The sequence below is a fragment of the Trematomus bernacchii genome, unplaced genomic scaffold (genome assembly GCF_902827165.1).
Source record: "Trematomus bernacchii unplaced genomic scaffold, fTreBer1.1, whole genome shotgun sequence".
Taxonomy (NCBI): Eukaryota; Metazoa; Chordata; class Actinopteri; order Perciformes; family Nototheniidae; genus Trematomus; species Trematomus bernacchii.
The window spans coordinates 6,565,627-6,592,988 of record NW_022987582.1 but is presented as its reverse complement, the minus strand read 5'-3'; the positions used below and the strand labels follow the sequence as shown (position 1 = coordinate 6,592,988).

At 39.0% G+C, this 27,362-nt stretch overlaps 1 protein-coding gene across 5 annotated transcripts in view; it reads left to right on the top strand.

Annotated features, from left to right (window-relative positions):
* ptk2ab (protein tyrosine kinase 2ab) overlaps positions 1-27,362 on the top strand; it is a 57,084-nt gene that overhangs the window by 13,434 nt on the left and 16,288 nt on the right. For 2 of the 5 annotated variants that reach the window (XM_034128196.1, XM_034128198.1), the window contains exons 2-21: positions 3,419-3,705; positions 3,807-3,973; positions 6,365-6,452; positions 6,713-6,792; positions 6,990-7,052; positions 7,141-7,195; positions 7,549-7,689; positions 10,510-10,587; positions 11,343-11,450; positions 11,941-12,058; positions 12,370-12,400; positions 12,833-12,903; positions 13,916-13,972; positions 17,235-17,332; positions 17,927-18,011; positions 18,128-18,228; positions 19,106-19,221; positions 19,603-19,703; positions 19,885-19,974; positions 20,165-20,369. In XM_034128196.1, coding sequence (XP_033984087.1) covers positions 3,419-3,705; positions 3,807-3,973; positions 6,365-6,452; positions 6,713-6,792; positions 6,990-7,052; positions 7,141-7,195; positions 7,549-7,689; positions 10,510-10,587; positions 11,343-11,450; positions 11,941-12,058; positions 12,370-12,400; positions 12,833-12,903; positions 13,916-13,972; positions 17,235-17,332; positions 17,927-18,011; positions 18,128-18,228; positions 19,106-19,221; positions 19,603-19,703; positions 19,885-19,974; positions 20,165-20,369 — 2,140 coding nt within the window. Of the gene's footprint in view, positions 1-3,418; positions 3,706-3,806; positions 3,974-6,364; positions 6,453-6,712; positions 6,793-6,989; positions 7,053-7,140; positions 7,196-7,548; positions 7,690-10,509; positions 10,588-11,339; positions 11,451-11,940; positions 12,059-12,369; positions 12,401-12,832; positions 12,904-13,324; positions 13,343-13,915; positions 13,973-15,797; positions 15,819-17,234; positions 17,333-17,926; positions 18,012-18,127; positions 18,229-19,105; positions 19,222-19,602; positions 19,704-19,884; positions 19,975-20,164; positions 20,370-24,135; positions 24,374-27,362 lie in introns of those variants that run through there. The other 3 variants (XM_034128194.1, XM_034128195.1, XM_034128197.1) reach the window with 3 other exon arrangements.

The following is a 27,362-nucleotide window of genomic DNA, read 5'->3' as shown; positions in this document are numbered from 1 at the left end:
ATGTATCATTAACACCCAACAGTAGAGCAAACATTGGTGAACTGCATTTAAAGGACATTATTTTTAGTGTAAATGCTCATTTGTTCTCAGACAGTAACTGAAATGACATGACAATGGTACTTGATCAACATCAGAATATGATCAGTGTGTTGGCTATCTAATGTACGGGGGTAATGTGAGTTAAAGTTCACAAAGTTTTCTAATTTGAAGCATTCCCAACAACCTGTCCCTGCAACCTGTCTCTGCCTGTTTAAAAAGCTTAACATACTGTATCTGTAGCAATTGACAAAAGAGTGACCTGACTGATTTTCACTGCAAAACCCTGTTTATATGTTCATGATTGTGCAAAGAGCCAGTTTATTTCCAACTATTCCTAATGATGATAGATGTTATCATCATTTTTCATCCCAGGCTGATCTGTAGTCATTAGCATGGCGCCTGGTATTGTTACACTGAGATGATATGTTGGTTTTTGCAATGGGATTAGAGCAGCAGTGCACTGGGGATTGTAACAAACCACCTAATAATCCAGTAGTATCATGCCACAGTGGTATCATTATAATTGGATGGTGACAGTAAGACTGTGAGAGTGACATGTGTTTTCTGATCTTCACTAATCACTTGTGTTAAAGCCTTGAGGGTTAATAATGAAGAAAAGTAATGATACATAGGTTAGATTAGATTAAACCTATATATATTAATTCATTTATTTACAGTTGTGTGGATATGTAAAATAATGCTTGAAAAACAAAATAGCTATGAACAGCCGAAGTGGCGGCAGAGAGTCTAAGTTTAAGGAAACAACCTTCTGCACAGTTTCACACACACATTATTGATACAGCACATTTTTCCGAGAGAGTGCTGAGTCAAGTTATCAGATGCATAATGTCCTCCTTTACACTTCTGATGCAGTAATTGTGAGCACACACACACACACACAGAGTGTTACTTTGAAGAGGCAACTGTAGGTCAAGCTGTCAAAAGTGCTGAACAAACTATCCCAGGATCACTCTTCGTTTTTCAGTCCTTGCTTCTTTCTCCCTTTGTTCTCAGTGTGAAGTGATCTGACCGTGACCTGAACACAACACGGAAAAATGCTGAATGAAGTGATTTGTTGTTAACGGCAATGATTTTTGGGCTTGCTTCAGGCGGAAACAACCACGGTCGACAGTAACAATAACTGGAAACACATGTTTGTCAGCTGGATTCATTATCCCAGAATTAGTCACATGTAAATAAGCAGATCTTTCAACCCTGAATAACCCTATTTAGTTGTAAATTACAACCCAGTTATTGGAGATGAGCCATGAAATTAGTCACTCAATGGGATTTGATTTACTTGTGTCTCTTTTGTCACCACATTATGTAGCCAGCGTTCACAGTCAGCTGAAAGTCACTGTGGTGATGATGACTCAACAAAGCCTGCAGGGAAACCCAGGAAGTGACAGTATGACATGGGAAACAGCAGAGTGTGTGTCTCCACCAAGAATAAGATGTGTGGAGATGAACCTACACTAGAAACAACTGTTACAAGAGGGTGAATATGTGAAAGAAAAAGTCTGAGACAAAACAGAATTTAGTTTAAAAATAGTCCATTTCACTTTAGTATTATCCAGTGTCTGTATATAATCAAAATACGGGGAAAAGGTGTGCTGTTACTAAGAATTCTAAGGGTTTAATTGTTTAACTCCTTTTTTCTATTAAGCTTCTTGTGGTTTTATGTGTTTATCTTTCTATCATTATTAAGAATAATATAGTAAAGGTGCATCCTGCTTTGTTTTGTTCTTTTTCTTTATTTCAGGTGTACTAAGCTCTGTTTTCTCAGTTTATTCGGAGGGACTGTATAGTTTTAATTGTTGCAGTTGTGGGGGATCTATAGTAATGGGTTGTTAGATGTACAGTTGAGGCCTAAATTATTAGCCCCCCAGGAGTTATGGTACATTTTCCTAAGATTCTTCCCAATGTTTCCAGCATTGATAAAACTTGATATAATCAAACATTCACCAGTGAAGCGCTTGGAAATAGCAGTATAGCCTTCCCCCTTATCATGAGCCTCCACTATCTTCTTTCTGAGCTCAAGACTGATTTCCTTTGTCTTTGGCATGGTGAGTAGGAGTAGTAGTATAGTCCCTCTCAATAAGGTATTCAAGTGCCTGTTTCTTGGAGTCCTTTTATGCTGATTGAATGCTCAGGTGTGGCTTGAAAGCTGATTGGTTGATTAGGTGTGGTTTGAAAGCTGATTGATTGATTAGGTGTGGTTTGAAAGCAAAAATTCACATGGGGGCTAATATTTTTGACCAACCCATTTTTCACTATATTTGATATAAAGCAAGCCTAAAAACTTATTTTATTTCCCAAAATGTACCAAAAGCTACTAAATAGCACTGGTGAATGTTTGATTATATCAAGTTTTATCAATGCTGGAAACATTGGGAAGAATTTTAGGAAAATGTTCCATAACTCCTGGGGGGCTAATCATTTAGGCCTCAACTGTATGTTTGCTGGGGCTGTTGTGTTTTTATGTATGGACCGTAAGAAGAATAGGTGCTACAATAGTTGCTAAATAAACAACTACAGCCATTGAACAAAAGTATTTCCAGAAAAATGTACTAATCCTCATTCAGCAAACCTTATTGTGTCTGGCCATATTTGTATTAACCATCAGATTATAAACTCTAGCCTAGCAGCCATGCAACTCATTGAGAACAGTAGATATCCAGAGATTGTCGTATGGCTGTCGGCCATTTGCACTCTGCGTTGCATGTAGTACTGAATGACCAGTCCACTGACAGACTGGTTTACTAACTGGTGTTTGAGTGGCTTGTTGTTAAACTCGCTGCTTTACAAGACTGGCAGCCTGGTTGATTTAGCAGAAGCTTTTTCAGTCTGACACTGGGGATTTATTTATTTATTTAAACTAATCTGATTTATGCTGAGCTGTGAATCCATTTGGTCCTTCTAAAAAGGCCTTGTGTCAGTGTTTTGCTGGTTTGTATCGACTCTTCCCTGACTGAATGACTGACTGGTTGGTAGCCTCTCCTTCTACAGTTATTTGTTGATGTGTGATTACAGTCCTATTATCATGTCTCAACCTTGGATTTGTTTTTGAGTGAGTGTAGATTTGCGCAAGTTCTCTTTCATATCCTTATGACTATTAATGTAGCCTGATCTATGTCATAACAGATGTGCAGTCAGAATGACAGACTGGTGGTGAGTGAGAGGTTGTGAATGATTTACTGTCAGCTATTCTCTCAGCAATGTGTTCCAAGGGTTTAGTTAAGGACGTTTTCTTTATGTAAATGTTCTTAACCAGTTGGTTTTTATTGTCCTTGACTGAATTTATGTCGAGTGAGTAGCAAGATTACAGAATGCTCTAACTATGCAGTCAAATGTAATCTCTCTCCTCTCTCTTTTTCAGAATATGACGGCAAGTTAGCCCCTGCCGGAGCATCTGAGTCAGGCATGGCGTCGTCTTCCTACCTGGAACCAAACCTCAATCACTCGGCAGCGAGTGGCTGTGGGGTTAAATCCCGGTCTGGGATGCCTGGAGGTACGGGTGTTGGTACCAGCGGCCCGGCTGCAGGCCTTGAGCGGCCCACAGCCTCCATGGACCGGGTTCTGAAGATCTTCCATTATTTTGAAACAAACAGCGAACCGTGCACCTGGGCTAGTAATATCAGGCATGGAGATGCTACAGACGTCCGGGTAAGTCAAACAAACATGTTGTACATTTGTAGCTCTCCATCATCATCTTTTCCCTGATGCTTCCTTGTTTCTTTGTCTCAAACTGTCTCTTGTTTCAACAGGGTGTTATCCAGAAGATAGCAGAGATCCACAAATTGCGCTGTGTGTCCTCTCTGGGCCTCCGTCTCAGCCATCTGCACTCTGATGCTCTCCATTGGTTACACCCTGATTTAGGCGTGTGTCACGTCAGGGAGAAATATGAGAAACAGCACCCCCAGGAGGAGTGGAGGTAGAATTACAACAAAAAGCAATGTTTAGCCCTCACTGTCTGCTCCCACTACTTGTCTGCCATTTCTTCAATTGTTTTTCTGTTACCATAAGGCATACTAAAGCTAGCTGTGATTGAGGTTCCAGATTATTAAGTGAGCTCCCTTCATCCTTAATGTTGTGCTAATATGTAGCAACAGGCCAAAAAACATAACATTATTTTCTTCTCCTCCAAGGCGCATTATTAATACAAACATGTCATCTTTATAAATGCCCCATTGGGCTGTAAAGGGCCACCACTTGTTTAAGCTACACAACTTCCAACCAAGAGTATTTGTAATCCTCCCTTAAAAGCTACAGCTACATAACATATGGCCCCAATGAAACGACTTTATGGCTTCAATAAACCTGAATCATACTTATGTGATCGCCTGTACACAGGCAGTAATAAAAGTAACAACAAAGTCTTTCATATTGCTCACTTTTACCACCGTCCTTGTCTTTCTTGAGATTCAGAAGTCTCAATATAATGGGTTTTTCCACACTCATTCACATGATGGATGATGTTTATCTAAATTTGAATGGTCAATTACATAACTTTCATGCAGTGAGTAGTTGTTGCTGGTGTATTTGTTGTATTTTTTCCCTATAAACTATCATTTATAGAGCCTTATTCTATCCCTTTATTTGATACAGTAGCCCAATAAGCCATGTAGGGATGATTTGCCCTGTTTGATGAAGGGGGTTAAGCTGCTTGTTATTTGAAAGCTGCTTTGTCTGTTTTCGTCCTACACGCAAACTATGCTGGCTCTTGGCCATCTTCAGTTGTCACAGCTCTCTTTACAATTCAGTCTTTTGTCCTGCAGTCTATTTCTTACACCCAAAGTCATTAAAATTGAAATGAGTTCAATATGAAGGGGTTGTTCACACGGCTAACATGCAGCGGAGCAGCTCTGCCAGTTGTTGCAACTTTGCCTCAGACGGCTGCAGAGCTGCGAGCCCACAGGAGCTTCTGCTGCTGCCGAGCTATTGTTAGATCAGCAGAAGTAGCCCAGGGGATGGACTGACTCTCTCCCCGATCTCTCGCTCCCTCGCGTGTTTTCTCTAGTGTCTCGTGCGCTCGCAGTCACACTCGTTTTTCCCTTTGATGTTTCCCTCTATCCTTCTTTCTCTCATCTCTCACATCTGTCCTTTCTTTCTTATCCAGCTCTCTCTTTTCTCTCAAACACGCACTGTTTTATCCCTTCTCACACTCTTTTTGGTTCATTCATTATAGAACGAGGATGTTTTATTCATTTTGTCTTCAGCCTTGATTTCCTTTGTTATCTAACAGTCCTGTCCCATCACAGCAGCTTGAAGCTCAACTCTCCTGACCCATTTCTCTCCGCTGTAGTCACTGCAATATGCCAGTCATAAAATAATATATCACTATAAACTATGATGGCCCATCTGGGTACTTCTGGGGCACAGATAACTGGCAAGTGTAACACGAGGAATGGCATTCTGCTTTATGACATTACAAGGTTATCACTTTCAGTTAGTTCACTGTCAGCTAAATATGAAATCCTGTCTTACAGTTCCACTAGACAGATATACGGTGCATAGGAAGGGCAACTTTCAGTTTCAACTGTTTCAAGCCCAGTGTTGGCAAACAGCCACGCTGCCGAGGTGACTTTGAGCAAGAAATTGAATCTACTGCTCCTTTGGTGCTATTATGTAGCCAACACATACTTTAAACCCAAGCAAGTGATTAAGAGAAAAGAGCAAGAAGCAAACTCGTCAGGGCCACAATGTGTGCATTACAATGACTCAAGATCTGTATATAGCAGAGCTGTGTGATAAAGCTAAAACTCTTTTTTTTGGTTTGTTTTAAAGCCTTACGTTATGCAAGATATAGTATTTTCCTAATCTCTAGATTTTTCGAATCAGGACTACGTTGTAGATTCTGTGATATCCTCTCAGATATCTGTTTGTCATCCAAGTCTTTTACATTGGCAAGTCAGATGCACAAATATTTAAGTGTTCTGTTTTCAAATGCTCCAGGCTTACCTGTTTTTAAACATTCAAAAATGATGTGGTACATTTTCTGTCACATTATAATATTGGAAAATGCTCAATCCAACTTTTAGAATTTTTTTTTAAAGTGAAGGTTGTTTTGTGTGCAAGTGAATAACACTGTGCTTATATAAGTGAGGCTCCAGGTTGTTTAGGCCTTTCATTCTCGGCCAAAGTGGGGGTTTAACATTTATTTAGGTCTGTATGCGTCATCTGTATGTACGAGTGATTATGTTCGTTCTTGCTCGAGGCCTCCAACAGCCACTGAATTTAAATGCTGCAGGTTATTTTCTCTCTCTGTGGGTGTGCGGGCTGACTGTATGGTTATTTTAGCCAAAATTGTCTCTGTCGTTTTCAGGTATGAGTTGCGGATGCGGTACCTTCCTAAAGGTTACCTCAGTCATTTCTCGGAAGACAAACCCTCTCTTAACTACCTCTATCACCAGGTGAGGCAACATGGCAGGATCACGTAAAAAAGATGAGATAGAAAGGTGTCCTCTTTATGAAATAATATTAACCAGTAAAAAATAGAAAAAATCTGCTCTGTCACTTCCTCCTTATCGCTTTTACATCTAACAAGGCAGACATACCTTGATACATGTAACTTAAAAACCCATTTCATTCTGCTCTCACATGAGTCTGTACGACTTTGTCCTAACACCATTGTTGTTATTAAACATTGCTCTGTTCCACTGTTTCTCTCCAGGTAAAAAGTGACTACATGCACCATATAGCTGATCAGGTGGATCAAGATGTAGCTCTAAAACTGGGCTGCTTGGAAATTAGGTGAGAACATACTGTACCAACAATAGCTGTTATGCCAACAGCATGAGAAAATCAACACAATTATTCTGTGGACTTAAACAAACATTGACTATTAGTCACTGCGTATATCAGAAAAGCTTTCCAGAATATCTGAACTTAAATTCAATCTATAGATGACCATTTAATACCGTTTCCCCTTTTCTCTCTGAATCCTACAGGAGGTTCTTCAGAGAGATGCCAGGCAACGCCCTAGACAAGAAATCCAATTATGAACTACTAGAGTAAGATGTCATTCGGTTCAAACTGAAGAAATTGTGTGATGGTAGATTTTACCTATTCAAAGTTAAATGTTATTCTTTTATCTTTTAGGAAAGACGTTGGCTTAAGAAGGTTCTTCCCCAAAAGCCTGTTGGACTCCCTAAAGGTGAGGTTAAACTACTGTCGGTGTATTTAACAGAATTAGTGACTTAAACTGGACATGGCCTCTCATTTAAATTACATTTCCATATGGCAGAAGTGACCGTGTTGAAATGTCTTGTGAATCCCAGCCTGGCTTAGTCGGCTGGATGAGCTAATGGCTGTTTGACTGAGCGACCGGCTGAGTGACAGCCAGATCTTGATGACTGAGTGGATGTCTGGCCGATTGTCAGATAATCTCATCGTATTGAATTAGTTAAACGTCCTGTTGTCACTCCCAGTGTCCGTTTTCTTGGCTCTGCATCAACTTCCTCCCAGAAAGACTTAACCTTTGTTGTTTTTTTGCTCCCTCTCTCTCAGGCGAAGACTCTTCGTAAGCAGATCCAACAAACCTTTAAGCAGTTTGCTAACCTCAACGATGAGCAGAGCATCCACAAGTTCTTTGAGATACTCTCTCCCATCTACCGCTTCGACAAGGAGTGCTTCAAATGTGCTTTGGGGGTAGGGCAACACTCCGTTCATAAAGACATTTTTTTTTTTTTTTTTTTTTATTTAACCTTTATTTAACCAGATAAAAAACATTGAGATAAAATCTCATTTTCAATGCTGACCTGGCCAAGAAGGCAGCAACGTTACACATAACACATAACACAAACATATAAAATACAGAGAACATAAAGAAAACAAAAGACGAAAAAGCAGTCACTACATTGTGCACATTAGGACAATAAAAAAAGTAGACTACTTGTTACTGCAAGAGCAGCTGGTGGTGAGGACTTCAGACAACTTCAATTTAAAACATGAAATAGAGACAAGTGCCCTCAGTTTAAGGCGTGATTGAAGGTCATTCCAAGACCAAGGACCATAATAAGAAAGACTCCTTTTTCCAGCCTCAGTCCGTACAGTAGGAACCTGGAACCGTATCCAGGCACTGGATCTGAGTTTGTAAGAGTCACAAACTGGAGCAAATCTGACACATATGTAGAGTGGAAGCTTACCTAAAATGGCTTTATACATTAATAAAAACCAGTGCTGCATCCTACGCATACTAAGTGAGGACCATCCAGTTAGGCTATACAGTGTGCAATGATGAGTCCTATAGGGTGCATTTGATATATAACGCAGTGCAGCATGGTAAAGTGGGTCAAGTTTGGCCAAAACAGTGGGACAGGCAAATCTATAAATGGTATCACCGTAGTCCAGCTGGGACAGGAATAAGCCAGAGACCAACCTTTTACGGGATGAAATTGAAAAACAACATTTAAATCTGAAAAGGAAGCCAAGAGTGAATTTCAATTTCTTTGTTAAAACTTCAATATGGTGTTTAAAGTTCAGATTACTGTCCAACCAAAAGCCCAGATATTTGTAGGTATCAACAAATTCAACAGAAACGCCATCAAGGGTGTCAATGGAGAGGCAAGAGGAGGACGCTGACTTGGGAGCAAAAAGCATTGCTTTGGTTTTCTTACTGTTCAATAGCAGTTTAGAATCAAGAAGCGCATGCTGCAGCGGGATAAAATCTGATTTTAAATTGGAAACGGCCATATCCAGAGAAGGAGCACACGAGTATACAATAGTGTCATCAGCATACATATGATAGGTAGAAAATTGCATCTGATTACAAATAGTGTTTACATATAATGAAAAGAGCAAGGGCCCCAAGATAGAGCCCTGTGGAACTCCCTTCTCCAAGGTGACAGGGTCAGAGACAGTACTACCCAACCTGACGCATTGAGTGCGGTCGGTTAGATAACTCTGAAACCAGCAAATGGCATTGTGACCGAAACGAGACACCAACATAACATTAGACATAATGTGGTGATCTACAGTGTCAAATGCTTTGGCTAGGTCAATAAACAATGCAACACAAACTGATTTCTTATCCAAAGCAGCCTTAATATCGTCTAAGACTTTCAGACTGGCAGTCACAGTACTGTGCTTTGATCTGAATCCAGATTGCATAGGGTTAAGGATGTTGTGTGAATTTAAAAAAAGTTTTAGCTGAGTAGAAACAAGGGACTCAAGAATCTTTGATAACACAGAAAGATTTGAGATAGGACGATAGTTATTCAACTCCGTGGGATCACCAGCTTTCAAGAGGGGCGATACCAGAGCTTGCTTCCACACAGCTGGCAGTGTGTGAGTGGACAGGGAGAGATTAAAAATATCAGTTACTGGTTGTGCTATAATCTGAGCTGCAATTTTTAAAAAGAACGGGTCAAGGCCGTCAGGCCCGGCAGACTTTTTAGGATCAATCGAGTGCAAACCCTGTAAGACTTCAGAGACCGAGAAATAAGCTAAATCAAAAACAGGGGAGTTCAACTCTTGACTATGGCTGTGAGTACGACCATTTAGAGAGTCATGACTTTGCTCATCAAAAATGTGACCAGCCTTTTTGAAGTGAGCATTAAAGGCATTAGACATACCATCTGAATCTGAAATAAAAGAATCATTGACCTTCAGTTTTTGTGGGAAACTAGAAACCTTCTTGTTCTGAAGTGATTTAATTGTTTTCCAGAATTTGGAATGGTCATTAAAACAATCAGTGGTTAAGCTCAGATAGTAATCAGCTTTAGCTTTTTTAATAAGGGCAGAACATTTATTTCTGAGGACACGAAAAAGAAGCCAGTCATCACTAGTGTTAGACTTTCTAGCTAAGGACCATTGCTTATTTCGATCATGAATGAGATCAGATAGTTCTCTAGTAAACCATGGAGTGTTCCTATTCTTAACTCTGAATTTTCTAAGGGGGGCATGTCTATTAATAATCGATAAAAAGTGATCAATAAAAAATTGGACGGCAACATCAACAGATGGAATTAACGCTGTGAAGTGCCATTTAACCTCCGCCAGATCGTGTAGGAAAGCCTGCTCAGAGAATGTAAAGATAAATGGTGGGATCCGTTCATACATTTTCCATACCTGAAAATTCACTCTCAGTCAGGAGGGTTAAGCCTATTAAAAATTCACAGGGTAGAAATATCTAAAGTGGAAAGTCATTTTTTATTTAGATTGCTTGTCAGAACCATACAAAGAGAGGTTAGCAATTGTGTTTTCTGCATTTGTCCCACAGTCCAGTGTTCTTATTATACTTTTCTCTACAGCAATGCATTATCACTGTCCTCTGCATAATGCAAACCCTTCTCTGTCCTAGAGGGAATATAATGGTAAAAGTACTTAAAACAGAAGAGAACGTTAAAATAGTTCTATGCTATCAATATTACATTTGTGCAAGTACTTAAAAAAGCAGTTGATATGATGAAATGTGACATCTCTTTTAATGCTGTATTCTTCCATCTGTTTTTATTTCTCCCCCTCTAGTCTAGTTGGGTAATATCGGTAGAGTTAGCTATCGGACCAGAAGAAGGAATCAGCTACCTCACAGATAAGGGCTCAATGGTAAGTATTTACTTAAGATATGACTCATCTCACAAGGTCATCCTCAGTTTAGGTTTATTCTTTTGAGATTTCATTTTTTCCAGCAAAGACATGATCGAGTTCCGTTCTTTCTTCACTATTTCATACTGCATTGGTGTTGAATGCTAACTACTGCTTTAGGCATACTTGTAATTTGAAGGCCAGAGTGGCAATCCACCATACTGCCATCTACTGGTTTTCAGCTACAGGGGACCGAGTTCTCTTCACCCTTGTTCGAGTTGAAATGACTCTGTAAATGAATCCATTAAAGCCATATGTTTGAGCACCTGGGGACATGATTACACATATACACAACCTCATTAAGGATGTGCTTGGTACAGGGATGAAGGAAGCAGCTGCACACCTGTAAATCCAGTGCTGACATTGAGTTATTAAAATTCTACTTAATGATAACTGTCCGTCAACATATCTAGAATGAATTAAGTTGATTATTGCATGATAATTAAACAGAGCTCGTACTGTTTGACCTTTTATAAACACATTGAAACTTGGTGACATTTTCTTCCTCATGCTCAGTGTTAGAAATGTATAAATTCTGTGGTTGCTATTGTTGTGTGTAAAAATAGAAATACATGACCAACTGGTAAAAAATATGTATACAGTTCTTTGAGTAGATAATGTCCACTGAGCTGAATAAAGGGCAGCATGATTTTATGGAAAGTTGTACCTTATTGATTTGTATTTATGTCTTTATGTATTTGTCTTTGTTTCAGCAGCCAACACATTTAGCTAACTTCAACCAGGTGCAGTCCATCCAGTACTCTCCTTTGGAAGAGAAGGACAGGAAAGGCATGTTGCAGCTCAACGTAGCAGGAGCGCCAGAGGTGAACACACACACACACACCTTACATAGTATTATTGCATTGTCTATTTGGATATAGGGTTTGCAGTTATACCTCGTGCTGTATTACATTTGTTGATAAATGTCCCTTTTTTTTACATGAAGGAGATTCTACTTTGTTAAACATTGTTTTCTAATGAGTAGTAATAAACATTCTACAAGAAAACCTCAAAAGGATGTAGAAAAGAGGGAAACATCACCCAGTAGGGTGAAGCGGGTGTTGCCATCTGCACTTGAGTGTCAGTGTGAGTGTGTTGTCAGGATTGAGTGTGTGCCTTGCAGCAGGCCTTACTAGTGGAGAAGCATGTGTGCCTCAGTGCAAGAGTGTCTGTGTAAGGATGTGTGTGAGTGCGTAGAAGACTGAGTGTGTGTGTGTGTACTGGTAGACGTTATCCCTAATAAAGCTCTCATTGTGTCACTGTGAAGAAACGCTCTGTCCCACTAATCCCGAGTGTGTATTTGTGTGCGTGAAGCCCCTCACAGTCACAACGGCATCGCTGACTACGGCAGAAAACATGGCTGACTTGATTGACGGCTACTGTCGGCTCGTCTCCTTAACTTCTCACTCTTTCATCGTCAGAGTCCACAAAGGTAGGACGCACAACTCCTCTTACATATCGTTTTGCAGTAACATGATGATTGTGATTATTTTTATGTTTACGATTGGTAATAATATCGTGAAGCAAAGAAAAATGTCTGTGTACTATAAATAGTATTCTGGTTTGCTGTCAGCCGTCTTTCAAACAGTATACAAGTCATATTGCGGCTGATGAGGCTTTACACATGTCACTTTGAATAACCAGCAGATGTTAAGCTAGGGCTTCTATAAATAGCTATGGCTACAAAGAAATGGCTGCGGTGATGTCCTGGATCTAATGAATGTTTTTATTTTGTTTCTGCAGAGGGGGACAGAGCCCTGCCATCCATCCCCAAGTAAGTCACCAGACTCATTTTGTTACATCAGTTGCTTTATCAATAATCAATAAGGCGTCAGTTTCCTGAGAAACACAAAACATGAAGTCAATGTTCAGGTGGTGCATTAGAAAACATCCAGAATATGAATGGGAATCTGTGGAGACATTAGTATTTTCTTTTTATTCCACGGCCCGAGTCCAGACCAGCATTTAAAAAAATTAAAATGTTAGGACATTTAGTTCACCTTCAGTATAGTGAAGGGAATTTCCTTTATAAGAAATAGACACTTTTTGTCCTTAATTGTCTGATCTTCTACATTGTCAAGTTACACACATGACAGGATGTGAAAGAGCTCTCATTCCTCTGCTTGTATCTACTATAGCTGCAACTGTATACTTTATGTTTTGGTTAACATAAGTCCAAAAACTGATTTTCTCATCTCTTGTTCAGAGTTTCAAATCATGAGAGGCGGATGGAAAAGCGGATGGAAGGAGTACGGACCCGAGCTGTTTGTGTCTCAGGTATAAATGCTTGTCCCGCTTTCTCCTTTCCTGTTGGTCTGTTTTTCCCCTGTCGATTTTCCTGTCTGTCTTCTGCTCTAAATGTCAGGAATGACAGTGACAAGCAGTCAGATAAAGGCCACATAGATATGCATGCTGCTCCCTCTATAAAGCCTCATCTGTGTGTGCAGTGAAGAGTCCTTGTCTCGCCAGATGTCCCCATGGAGAGCTTTAGTCACTGTCTCTTCCTCTGACTGCCTACTGACCTCTGACTAACTCAACGTTACACACAGTTAAATGAAAAAGACCATAGCACTAGCTATAGCACTGAGTTAATAAATCATATCACTGCTAACTAACTAACTGACCTTTTTCTCATACATTTTAACAATAAAACTAATACTTTCTTTCCCCCTGTGTGTATTTCATGCTGCTTCTGCAGGTCAGACTAGTGGCGATGGTAAACACTCTTTCTATTAACCCGATTTAGTGACTCAATAGTATTTTGAGCCTACTGTATGTGCGTACTATATCTCTGTAGCCTGTAACTGTTTCAGCCTTATCCATGACTCAACCTGTTATTCTGTAACTTGTTTCTGTGGAAAGAATGACTTTTCCATCCCTCCCCTTTCCTCTTTTCTGTCCCTCTCTCTCTGTTGTACTCTTCTGTCCTACATTCTCACTCTGGCTGTTTTATAGTACATGCATTTTGAAATTGCTGTTAATGTGTTTGGATTTGGGCATATTGAGGATCTTTTGGAAAGGTACATCTGTGTGATGATGGTTACTTTTGCCTTTTTCACTCATTTTTTGTATGTGTTCACAGAGCTTCCTGAGTTGGTTTATGTTTTGTCTGATAGCTTTCAAGTAGTTATTAAGAATCTGTCCAGATGGCTCAGCATGTTAAATCAAAGTGTAGTGTCATTTGTAAGCTTGTTGGCAACTCTATCTCTGTTATTATTTTTATTTAGTTTAACCAACTTAGACTAAATGTTCCTCTGTTCTTTTATTCCCTCACCCCTTTGTTCTGTAGAAACGGACGACTATGCTGAAATCATAGATGAAGAGGACACCTATACCATGCCTTCAAGTAAGTACACACACACACACACACACACACACACACACACACACACACACACACACACACACACACACACACACACACACACACACACACACACACACACACACACACAACATTGTAGGCAGCTGGTGTTGAGAAAAAACACCCCTGGTCATCATTGTGCACCTGTTGGACCTCTTGAGACATGCGAGAATGGGTAGAGAGTGAAAGTGAGCGATATCTCAGGACATGAATTTGTGTGTCTGTGTTTGTGAAAAGAGATTATGTATGCATGTTTTATCAGGCATTTCCTCGTGGTTGTTAATATTCAATCAAAACATCTTCCACTGACAAGGAAACACGATAACTAATCTTTTATTCAATCAAGTGATTAGCGTTACAACTGTAGTGCAACCGGATATACATTATTCAGAGTATAAAGAGTATCCTGAAATACTTTAAATGAGCTGTTCAAAATGTTTCATCATACTCCACATTACTGGTGGATCTAATGATAAGTTGGACCTAATTATAAATCTATTCACACTTTAGCTATAAATTATGCTCTTTAGATTGGTGTATAAAGGGATGGCAGGCAAGATAATGACAGACGCTTGAATGAATGAACATTTTCCGTGGTCACATGTAGCTATCTTATACAAAAGAGGAAACCACTTGAATCACATTTTGCTTCATATTAATAGGTCTGCAAACTGTATTTGTGTCAGTGAGATGTCTCGGCTTCCTCAAACTGCTTTGAGATATTATCCCGCTGCTATGTTTACGGTACAGTAAACATTTTCTCACAGGCTCCGTCTCCTGCTATTCACCTTTTTAAGATAAGTGTTCATCTCGACAGCTACAACGTAGAGTTGTATTTGGCGTTAAAGGGATAGCTTGGGTCTTTTGAAGTGGGGTCTCTGCATTTTTGCGGAAAATGGGATTATGTATGAGAGTACACATTAAGAGGGCCTGCTGTGCTGCTGTTGCTGCCATGTGGAGCCTGCCCACCAGGTTTAGGATTTTTCATATTAAGCTCACCGAAACGCTGAGAGGTGATGCTAAAAAGGCAACATTCGCAGGCAGAGGAGATTTAACACATTAATGTATGACCGAAAAGGAGCTGGGATGTTAACTGCCTTAAAATGTTGCCTGGCTATCACGAGCTTAAGTTGATACATGCAAGCAAAATATCAACATGGCTTTGCTTTTTGTCCATTCATAAATTATAGCTTTCACCAAAGCCCTGTGGGCAGATGTAAACTCACAAACACAGAACAAGCAAGTCGAAACAGAAAACAGCTAAATGTGTTCTCTACACAGCACTGTGTCCATGATATTTACTAGTTTGATAAACATGTTGAATGGATTCATTTAGATAAACAAATGGCTGATTTAGTTAAAAGTTATCTAATTTATTAAATACACTCAAACACACATAAGTCAGCCAAGGTAACGTTAAGCTGTTCATGTCTCGACTCAGGGTGGCAGTATCCGTATTGGTAAACCACAGGTTGCCATCAAATTTAAAGGAGGTCCTTTTGGGGTTAAAGTTGGGTTTGTATGATAAAACACAGCTAGGGGTGACTGAGGGTGTGCGTGTTTGTTGCTAGCTATTTTTCTTTTATTCACATAACAAAAATAACCCCTTTCAGACAAAATACGTCAAAAGTCTAAGCCAAGTTATTTTAGATATTAAAATGTTGTGCTGGCTATAGTTACTGACAGTACCCATAACTAAACTATCAAAAGTAAAATCATAGCAATTATCAACTGCAGTCACAGTTTCTGGATCTCTGTACTCACAGCTAGTTATTTCTGTCTCCTATCACTAACCCATGTTTCCCAGAATACTATGGACTAGATCAAGGTAATGATTGGAACGCACCTTAAGTCTGGTTGTTTTGTGATGGCACTTTGATTTGGTGGTTGTTGTGATCCTTCTTTTATGTTTGCTTGCTGTAAACCTAAACGTAATACTCGATTTATTTCCTTGCCCTGTTGATAAGACCCCCACCCACCCTCTGGTGTTGATGGTAGCTTTAGAACTGAACCCCAGTGGTTGGACATTGATCTTGTTTTCAAAGAAAATATTGCAACTTTATTCAGTTTACATTATTGCAAAGTTAATACACGCTTGACTTGAGGCAAGCTGTTGAAACACTGACTGCTCATTTAAGCTACTAAAAGCATTTTATATATCGTTGAAGCAGGCAAGTTGACTGAGAGCATGTTCCTATTTACAACTTTGGTCAGGAGGAGGAAGTGCAATTAGAAGGAAAGGTTTAAAAAAGAAACATATATATTCATGCCAAAACATTTAAAAGCCAAACCACAAACAAACAGGATAGTCTCACACTATTGTTTAACCATAGAGATCGACTTATTTTAAGATCAGGTTACATGGGCGACATTTGGAGACCGGGCCCACAGGCATTAATTATGGCTGGCTGTACATTTCTCTTACTGTATGTTGCAACTCCATTTAGTCTCCTTCCCACTACAGACGTTTTATTGCGCAGCGTACTGTAGTTGTCTCAAGGCGCACATTTGCTGGGCATTTCGAAACAGTAAAAGAGAAGTCAGAGATTTGTCAAATCCCTTATGCTCATATATGCTATTTTCATATGCTGATTACATGGACAAAGTCAGGTCAACAGTGTCTGCAAACCACCAGCCTCTCAGCAGCCAACCCTTCACAGACCCATTCATTCATATTTCCTCAAACCTGAATACAAAAATGGTGCTTTTCGACTTTTAACCTTTACTAGCCTCACTACATATTCCTTTTGGACCAAGCAAATGTACAACTTGTCCTGGATTATTCTGTGAGATTTGAACCCCTGCCCAACCTGTCTGTTGTACAATTTGCCTGACTTTATCCATATTACATTTCATTTAATGTGGACATTTGTGTTCATACATACCCTGAGTGTTACTGGCTGTAGTTCCTCGGTGTTAAATGGCATGTTGGATGTGGTTTGCTGATGCTGTTGTTGCATGCTGATGACATTGAGCTATGCTAATTGCTTTAAAACTAAGCTTGTCAGAGGAGAAAGGTTAATTAACTTTATGCATCTGGAAATAATTACATTTGAATAACAACGATGAAACCAGATAATGTCGCTCAGATTAAAAAAGTTTGTTCTGCACATTGTTTATCACTCTAGCAAGCTTAGTAAATGCAAGGGCTGATTAAGCTGCTGTGTTTTTTTTGCATCTAAAGGTCCTATCTGTTTGTGTGTCTGTATCTTTGTGTTCATGTCTATGTTTATTGTGTATATAGCAAGGGACTATGAGATTCAGCGAGATCGTATTGAGTTGGGACGCTGCATAGGAGAGGGTCAGTTTGGAGACGTCCATCAAGGAGTCTACAACAGCCCGGTATGTCTCTTTCTCACAGAAACACACACACACACACACTATGCAATATCTTTAATATCTGTAGCCCTTGATGAATAGTAGCTTTATATCTGAATAATATAATTAAAACAGCCTATTATAGAATTCCCTTTACATGTACATGCATTATTCTGCATACATTATACATTCAAACTCATTGCAAATGTACAATAGTAGTAGATTTTAAAAAACATCTTACGAAAGAAATACAAATCTGCTTCTGACCTTATTATACGTTTGTGTGTTTAATTAATGCAGTCTTTTACTAACCTCTTTTATCTTTGTTCTCTCTCTCACCCTCTTGCAAAGTCGCTTTGAAGCTAGACTACAAAGAATAAACTGAGTTTGAACTCACGTTACAATAACTGCACTGTATAGTTGTAGAAAAAGGAAGTGATTGGATGGACTTGCCACTCATAAACCATGAGGATTAACCTACAAATCTCATCATTACATGTTATTATATGATAAACAAACAAATAATAGGCTCAGTGTATTTGAATAGGCAGTGAATTTGCTGAATACAGCTGCTTCTGTTGTAATGCTGATCATTTTCTTCACTTCTGTTTTTTGCAGGAGAACCCGGCCCTCTCTGTGGCCGTGAAGACGTGTAAGAACTCAACGTCGGACAGCGTCAGGGAAAAGTTTCTCCAAGAAGCATGTAAGGGCCTCGTGTGTGTTTCTCAAATGTTACCTGCTAACAATTCACTCAAGAATTTTCAGAATACTACAGAAAATCATGCAGGCTGCTAATGATCTGAACTTCTCTCCATGCAGTGACCATGCGTCAGTTTGACCACCCGCACATCGTGAAGCTGGTGGGAGTCATCACAGAGAATCCAGTGTGGATCATCATGGAGCTCTGCACACTCGGAGAGGTACGACACTGATATCAACTCCTATAAGGGTGTTCATTATCCGCTGGATTACATGGATGTGCATGTGTTTAAAATATTATTGGAGTAATCGTTTTGTACAAAATATACCTCGAAAGTGTTTCTTGTTTTGACACATTTTTTCAGTATTTGTCAAACAGCAAGAGAGAATTTATCAGGTTAAACTTTATGGCAGAATTCAGATTATACAATAAATTGCAGCACAAAACCCTTAGTCTGTTTTTGAAATAAATGTATGTCTAAAATTCTTCGTTCAGTTGTTTAGATAAGTGTCTTCTAGCATTAAACAACAACATTGGGATGTAGGGACAACAATCGAGCAGGAAAGTAAGAAGATTCCTCTGTGAAAGTATGTTAATAAGTACAAACAAATTTGTAGTCTAGCTTCAAAGCAAGTACAAACACATTTGTTTTGTTTATATTTCTGTTTTCATTAGTTTGTGATATTGGTTTTCCTTATATGCACATTATAAGGAACATCTGAGCTTATGATGCATCACAACACATGTATCTGCAGCAGAAAAGCTGCCAACTGGTCATCTACTGCCTAAGTCAAATACACCCACATGGACCACGTCACACAATCTGTTGTTGACATAAACGATAATGTCCCCGTTCATTTATCTTGCATAGTTCCTTTTTATTCTGGTAATGGCACAGTTTGATTTATAAAACTGTTTGATAACTGTTGTTATTATTCCTCTCGTTCTGCCCCTCTATCTCAATTTCTCAATTTTCTCATATCCCTGTCTACCCCTACTTTTCCTGATTTCTGTAACTCTGTCACCATCTAATTGTTCCTCTCTCCCTCTCCTTCTCTCATCCCTTTGTTTGTGTTTGTTTTCTTCCTCCTCCACAGTTGCGGTCCTTCCTCCAGGTGAGGAAGTACAGTCTGGACTTGGCCTCTCTCATCTTATACTCATCCCAGCTCAGCACGGCACTGGCATATCTGGAGAGCAAGCGCTTTGTACACAGGTATGTATAAAAGTCTCATATAATATACATTTACAATGATATAGTTGCTTTTTAAATTGGGCTTGATTCAACCTATAAAGAAACAATATTAGTTTATGGAAAATAGATATTCCCTTCGAACCATAGTCCAGCATTGCAACCTTATTGGAAGATCACGTGCGTATGTCTCATTTAATAATTATTTTTAAATAAAATGGAGACAAATTGGGAAATGGGGAAACAAATATTGTCACCAACTCCAAGCATGTGGTTTCCCAAAAATCTAAAATAATGATATTATCATGATGTTTTTCAAGAAGCCACAGGTGAGAAATGTCTGGTCATGTAAATAAATGTCGAAGTGTTTTGGATTTCCTCCCATTTGTGTTCTATGCTCCTCAGGGACATCGCAGCACGGAACGTATTGGTGTCCACAGCCGACTGTGTAAAACTGGGGGACTTTGGTTTGTCTCGATACATGGAAGATAGCTCTTATTATAAAGGTAAATACAACACCTTTTAAAAAGACACCATTTCCTGATAATTCCTCACTTAACCGTGTCCTTTTAACCATCTTTGATCCTCATAACCTATGGAGCAAATCAGCATTATTATTCATTGGACTGACATGATTTTAGCTGATCATTAAAGTGTAACACCGTCCTTCTGATTTCTGTTTTTCAGCTTCTAAAGGTAAACTACCTATTAAATGGATGGCTCCTGAATCCATCAACTTCAGGCGATTTACCACAGCCAGTGACGTCTGGATGTTTGGTGAGTTAAATGTGTTGACATGCTTTCTTCTTTGCATTTATGTGGGTTCAAATGTAAAGTTTTAATAAAAATGTTTAGATTGAATCTTTTGCACTCTTTACTCTCAGCATTTTGCAGCATTTAAGAGCCAATTTCTTGCCGTCTCAGTCTCATAGTGACTGACTTTTTCTGTTTTTCTGTCTTTCCATAGGCGTCTGTATGTGGGAGATCCTCATGTTCGGCATCAAGCCTTTCCAAGGTGTGAAGAACAACGACGTCATCGGCAGGATAGAGAACGGCGAGCGCCTGGCGATGCCCCCTCAGTGCCCTCCTACTCTGTACAGCTTGATGACAAAGTGTTGGTCGTATGATCCCAGCAAGAGGCCACGCTTCACTGAACTCAAAACACAACTGAGGTACTTAATGGAGTGTGGGAGTGTCTTTCTGTGTATCTGTAAGTGCAAACATATTGTGGTTTACTTTTTTTTATGTCTTTAAGTTGGAGAAATGTGGGGTTCAGTGTCTTGCTCAAGGACACAAACCACTGATGCTCTTTCTCTTTTCTCTCTTTTCTTCTTTGCCAGAAAGATAATTTATCGTATCTGAATATTTACTTTACCTCAAATGAAGAAGCAAAATAGGCATTTTTGTGTCCCTTGCAGAAATGTTAAGGTGTAATGCATTGAGTTAAAGAACCTGGACATAGTAAAACGAAATTTTAAAATGCACGTTTTTTCTAAGATAGCCTCCCCCTATATCTACCCCAATAACGACAGTATTAGTTTGTTTTCAAAATGATACTACCAGCCTGCCTGTCTTTTAAAAGTTAAGTTGTTACATTTGATCCTTCTGCATGTTAATCTATACTATTTTCTCAGTTGTAGTTAAGATAAAGGACTGTGCCACAGTTAATTACTTTTGCTCCTTACACCTTCCTGCCAGCAGGGGTCACTGTCTGTATTAGTTATATAATCAAACCAAATCAGTGGAAGTATTTTACATTTACAATTAGGCCACATACTCTGGCTTTTGTCTTTTTCACCGTTCAGATACAGGCAGAGGGACGGAGATTTTATCCATCTGCGGTCTCATTTACATGTCTTCTAATTTGTTCATTGAACAGGCAGACTGGATCATTTTATTGTCCTGGCTTTTTGTCTGCTCTGATTTAATCCAGTTTTATATACTAGATTCAATTTAATTATCTTAATTTACGGAAATGACGGCATAAATCTTGTCACTCCACTAAATTCTCCAGATAAAAATGCATCTTATCATTTTCAACAAATATTAAGAATATCCTAACTTGCAGATTTTTTTAAAAGTTGAAGTTTGTGAAGTTCATTATCTTCACCTATACGTGTGTTTGGCGTTGTTTAAATCCACACTGGTTGAATAATATATAGTCTAGTATTTAAGTTAATTTGTACCCTTGTATACAGAGGACAGCCGTTTCTACATGTTTTAACACCCTCACATTAACCTTTATGTGAGCTCTTTAACCTCAAAGTCATTAATGTTTCTTTTCAAATGGAGTCAAAACTAAACTGTCCAAATACTTAACATCCTGTTTGGGCTGATGACTGTATGGTTGGTATGGCAACAAAGATATGATAATGACAGAGATAGATTAAATGAGATATCTCAGTCACGCCTCGCCTCCTTGTTAAATGATACATCACTGCCTTGTTACCATCTTTTCCCGGAGACAGATTAGGAAACAGAGAGATCTTATCCATCAGGAGACAATATGCCGCCCACGGTTTGATCAGATAAGGCGGAGCTAGACAACACTGTACACATTTTAAACAATTTGCAGCGGTAGTCCCTGAGTCAGTCATCACCGTGATGTTCCCCTTTCAGTAGGAAGAGTCCAACGTATTCATGAGTCATATTATGTCGCAAATAACTTGGCAAGACCGTTCACAATTTGTAAACTGTTTTATTAATGTATTGAGGGTCGATAGGAAGGGCAACTTTGAGGAATAAGGTAACATTGTGTCAGTCGTCATCTTGTGCCAGTGGCAAAGGAGAGAAACTCCATAAATCTGACATGTTTGATGATTTATATCTGCCAGTGTGGGGTTACAGTATGTGATTACAATTATTGCTAATCACAGCATGCTGGCAGCCAAAATAACACCCACAGCTCTCAGATCATAATTTCCCCCCAACACACCTTCACAAATCCGGCCCACCAACATGTTGAATATTAGTCAATTTCAATTTCGCTCCAGTGTTGTAATGCTTCATCAGAATTTTGGCTCTGCTATGTGCTACAGATTTGAATTCTAACACCCTCCTTGTGACGACCCGTAAAACTATGCAGTTATAATCAATAGATTTGTAGAATAAAGTAAAGTTTTTCCGAAGGCAGAATTGTAAGAAGAGTTAGCACTATTTATTTTTAGATTTAGATTAGATTTATGTAGGCTTAGAGTAGGAGTAGAGCTTTTCCCAGCCACCATGACTCAACAATTCATAATCATACAGACAGGAACAGACCTGCAGTTTTTTGTAAGTGATCCTGTAGCTCTACAGTGGAATCAGCTGATGATGTATTCTTGCAACACAGATCATACATTCATTAAATTAACAACAGGATATGAACGTCAGCTGAGACAATAGGACACTACTTGGATTACATTTTGTGCACAGTTTGCTTGCTCTTTTATATTTCTTCAGAATCAGAATACATTTATTCGTTCCACAGAGGGGAAATGTGCATTTGTTACAGCAAGAAAAGAGCCAAAGACGGCCAATATTAACCAAGAAACATAAAAAAAGATTACAAATAAAAACAATTACACAATTTACAAAATACACATCCTGTAACAGATCCTGTTCTTAAACACGACAGCAGCATTCCAGATGTTAGCTGCCACTTTATTTACACCAAAACCAGTCTGCCTTTTATGATTTTTCAAAATATGAACTGTTGGTTTGCAGATTGATGTGCCAAGATATTCCCCCGTTTATTCATTAATACATGAATGTGTCGTCTAAAGGTTCATTCATGTATTGTTAATGTATTATTATGAAATCCTTCCATATATAATCTATTTAAAATACCTTTTACAGCACTTACTGAATGTGAGTTAGTGAGTCTGGACAAACATGGATGTAAACTGTAACTAAACTGGTTGAACGAGGTACACAACACAAGGCGCTGATTTTATTTGTTTACATTTTACACCATGATGCTAATTTTGAGGCTTGCACTTGTATATACATATTTAGATAAAACAACAGCACAGCTAAATGCCTTAAAATCAATTCAACATGCACATTCTTCCTCTTGTTCTCTCTCTCTCTCTCTCTCTCTCTCTCTCTCTCTCTCTCTCTCTCTCTCTCTCTCTCTCTGTCTCTAAAACACAGAAACAGGAAAATAAGAGTGCACATTTCACTCCTGTGGTTTTTACGAGTTTGCTAAAAACCAGCGTGACCAACACCTTAAATTCCATCACAATTACACTGCCAATGTTCTCGATGTCAGCTTTCCTCTTTTACCCCAATTTTACTCTTCCTATTCTCTCTTTCAAACTGCACTTTCTGTGCTCTTATCTTCTCCTATCCTCTTCCACCTTTTCATTGTGTCCTCTTAATCTTACCCTTTTTTTATTTTGGTTTCAAACAAATAATAGTATAATAAAGGCGGTCTACTCATCAGTCCGACAAATGTACAGTTTGAGTGTGGTTACGTGTTGTAATGGGCTTACAACCCAGTGTGGAAAAGTACATCAAACTGCATTTGAGTGCTAATCCGACAAAATGTAGAACAATTATTTTAATTGACTGTGATATGTTGGCATGAAGAAATAGTGAGGAACCCCCGATGTGCCTCATTCAGTGTCTTGGAAACCAAGTCAATATTGACCACGTTAAATGTGGTCGCTGGCTATTAATAGGGAAAAGTCCTGCCATATAAGGATATACAGTTTGGTTTACTTTGGGTCTGGCTGGCCTTTATATCATAATATCAATTATAGGTCTCTCCTGCCAAATATGCAGCTCTCAGCTTTCCTACACGGTGGACCAACGTGAGTGTGTGTGTGTGTGTATGTGTACGTGTGTAAACAGTGGGCAGCTACCAGCAGCTACAGCTTTCCAAAGAACAGAGAGAGAGAGAGAGAGAGAGAGAGAGAGAGAATAAAGACTGAGAGAATGAAAGAAGGATAAGCAGAACTAGCGTAGCCTGCAGTCTTTGTGTTCAGCTACAACTGTCTGTGTCACCCTGCCAGGAATAGTACATTTTACCCTTTTAGCGTTGCTGGGATCTTTTGTGGCTACTCGTGTTAACTTTCTGCAGCATCTCAGTGCTGAGTGCAGCTGGCCTATCATCCCTTTGGTGCTGATGTTATTTCACTAAAAGAGCTTGTCTGGATATTCTCCAGAGCTTTTGGATCTGCTTGTTTTAAAGGTAAAGTATTGTCTCTTTTATATTCTGCCTTTTTTGTTTTATCAGGATTTCTTAAAGTTGTGGTGGGGGTCTGTTATCTGATAAATTGTAATTTCTTTCTATTTAACTGTACACAGCTTAATGTGTGCTGCATTCACTAGATGCTGCTGCGTCAAAGGGTTAGATCCGTAGCTGTTTTGGAGCAGTTTCTCTTAAACATAATAAGTCGGTTGTGCTTCTTTTCATGTTCTCATAAAAAAAAAAACGACTACAATTTCATCAAGTCTGTCTTAAAACCCAATGACACAGCTTTTGGACGTTGTAATATTTGTGTCCTGAGATTCCTTTGTCCGGTGTTTTCAATGTAAGTGATGGAGAACAAGATCCATCCTCCTTATTCTGTTGCAAAATAAATTCCGAAGTTCAGCTGAAGCTTAAAATAAATCCTGATTAGACAAATTCACAAGTTACAGTTGTTTATTTTCTTGCTGCAGTTGTTGGGTAGTAACACTTTAAGGGAATCCTTTATTCTCAAACAAGGATATTCAAAGACATTTCCCGGTAATAACCTTTTACAAATCAAAGGGGGAATTTGGGATTAGTTTTCAGTGTGCTTTTTATGCAGATATCCTCGAATGTCTGGTTTACATCTCAGTGTACCTGGACTCAGACATCTAGATCATGCTGCTCAGTTTAGATGAGGTCGTACAGGGCAGCTCTCAGGTGAGAAGTACGTGAGAGTAAAGCAGGGCGGTGCTGAAAAGTCCAGGATTGTCCTGTCAGCCCAGCCTGAGTAAATAATCTAAGCAGGCCTTGTTTTTCCAGGTGTCAGAGTGTGGTGGAGGTGGGGGAGAATGCGTTGATGTTGCCAGGTGAAGTTATTGTCGTCACGCAGATTAATGCTTGATGCAATTTACCGTTAGGACTGTGATGCAAGGCTGGCGGATTTATACATGACTGGTTGTCTGGATGAAAAGGAGAACAAAGAGATACAAAAAGTGTTACAATGCAGCTATGCTTTAAAGGTCCCCTATTATACTCTTTTTCATCAATATATTATAGGTCTCGAATATATACAAAACATGTCTCTGAAGTGTTTGGCTCGAAATACCAAACAGATCATGCATTGTAGCATCCCATAATCCCCTCTGTTTCAGCACTGTTTCAAAAGTGCTGATTCTCTGTCTGTTACTTTAGATGAAAATAAGGAGCCACTCCCCACGCCCCTCTGAGAGAGATTTGGTTAAAAAGAACACAATAGTGCTCTAGGAGGAGATGCAGGTGATAAGGTGGGGGGGTTACCTTGGTTGGTGATTGGCTAATGGTTACACAAGCCAAAAAATCGTTATGACATCATAAAGTGGCCAAATTCTGATCAGCTCATTTTCAGGCAGGTTTTTATATAAATGGATCAGGACAAAAAGTGAGCAAATCTTTTTTCCTGAAACTTTCAGAATCTCTTTACACAGAGGGGACACATGTTTATGTATAAAAGACATAAAAAAGTGGATTTTTCATAATAGGTGACCTTTAAATACTCTACTCTCCTGTATATCTTTTTATTTTGTTGCAAACCGTGTGTTTTTTTTGTGTTGTCTTTATTCCTTCAACTCATAGGATCAGTACAGTTCAGCACTAAAGCCTGAAGGCTGATCAAGAGAAACAATGGGAAATGTAAACCAAAATAATAATAATAATAATAATTACTAACTAATATTCAGATTTGTATGACTTTTTCTATCTGATTATTGTAGTTGTTTAAGCCTGTGTTCATATGTTTTACTTTTAACTGCTTAATAATTTAGTGGAAAACTGAGATTGTTGTACATATGTGTGTTGTGATGGAAGAGGAGCTGACAGGAGACTGACTTTGACAGGTGCATGAACACACACACACACACACACACACACACACACACACACACACACACACACACACACACACACACACACACACACACACACACACAGCGGGAGACAACAGAACAGAAGGGTAATGCTGTTACCAGAAATAGCTCTTGTTGAATAAAGGAGAGTAGAAAGAGTGTGTGACAGTGTGTGTTGAATTGTTCATCCAGTCAGTCTTGTGTGAGGAACCAGCAGCAGCTCGTTCCTCTGGGTGTCTGGGTTTGATTCAGCAGCAGTTTTCCCAGGGAACAGGTCAGTAAGGATAATTTTAGCGGGTAAATTCAGTGTGGTATCTTTGGCGAAATAAGACCTTAAAAATGTTGGGTTTGGGCCGTGGGACATTGCTTAAACTTGAATGTGTTTCAATAGAATCTTATGCACATAAATGTATTACTTGAGTTGCTGTAAAATATATTTTTTTGGCGTAGATGCCTTAGCAGCAAGACATAACAAAAAAGGAATCTGTTCCTCTTATGATGTTAGTAGTGTCTGTTTTGATGCTCTGTACAAAGAGTGGGATGAATGTCCCTTATGCCTGAGTTAGTGTGTGTGTGTGTCACAGCAGCACACAGTGAATAAGCTGACATCATTAATGCTGTGTGTGTTCATGGAGTCAGAGTCTGTGAGTTTTCTTATTTCTAGGGGACAGAAAACCACCCAAGCTGACAGTTCACATTTAAAAACACCTTTTTTTGCAAAAACCCTGTGATGTGTTTACATAGTAGTGTGAACTAGGATATAAAGTAATAAATGCAAAACTCAGTACCTCGTATTTTCTTTGGTGGGTCAGGTAGGTGCTTGTTTCATTTAGTACTTTTTGTAAGCGGTAGGTATTTTCATCATCTGGCTGGTTCATTTAAGTCCTTATACACTTGTACACATTATACATGGCCTATTCTTAACCTTTTAAAGCGACTAAGATGATTTAATTGACTTGTTTAATGTTTGTTGTGTGTGGTCTTTTGCTATGTGTTTTTTACTAACTGATGGCCTGGTTTTTATGGTGAGCCAATATAACATTTCCAACCTGGTGGACAATAAATATACAATCTATTCTAACACAATAGCAGAATATGCTGTACCATAATATTGTTTTAAGATA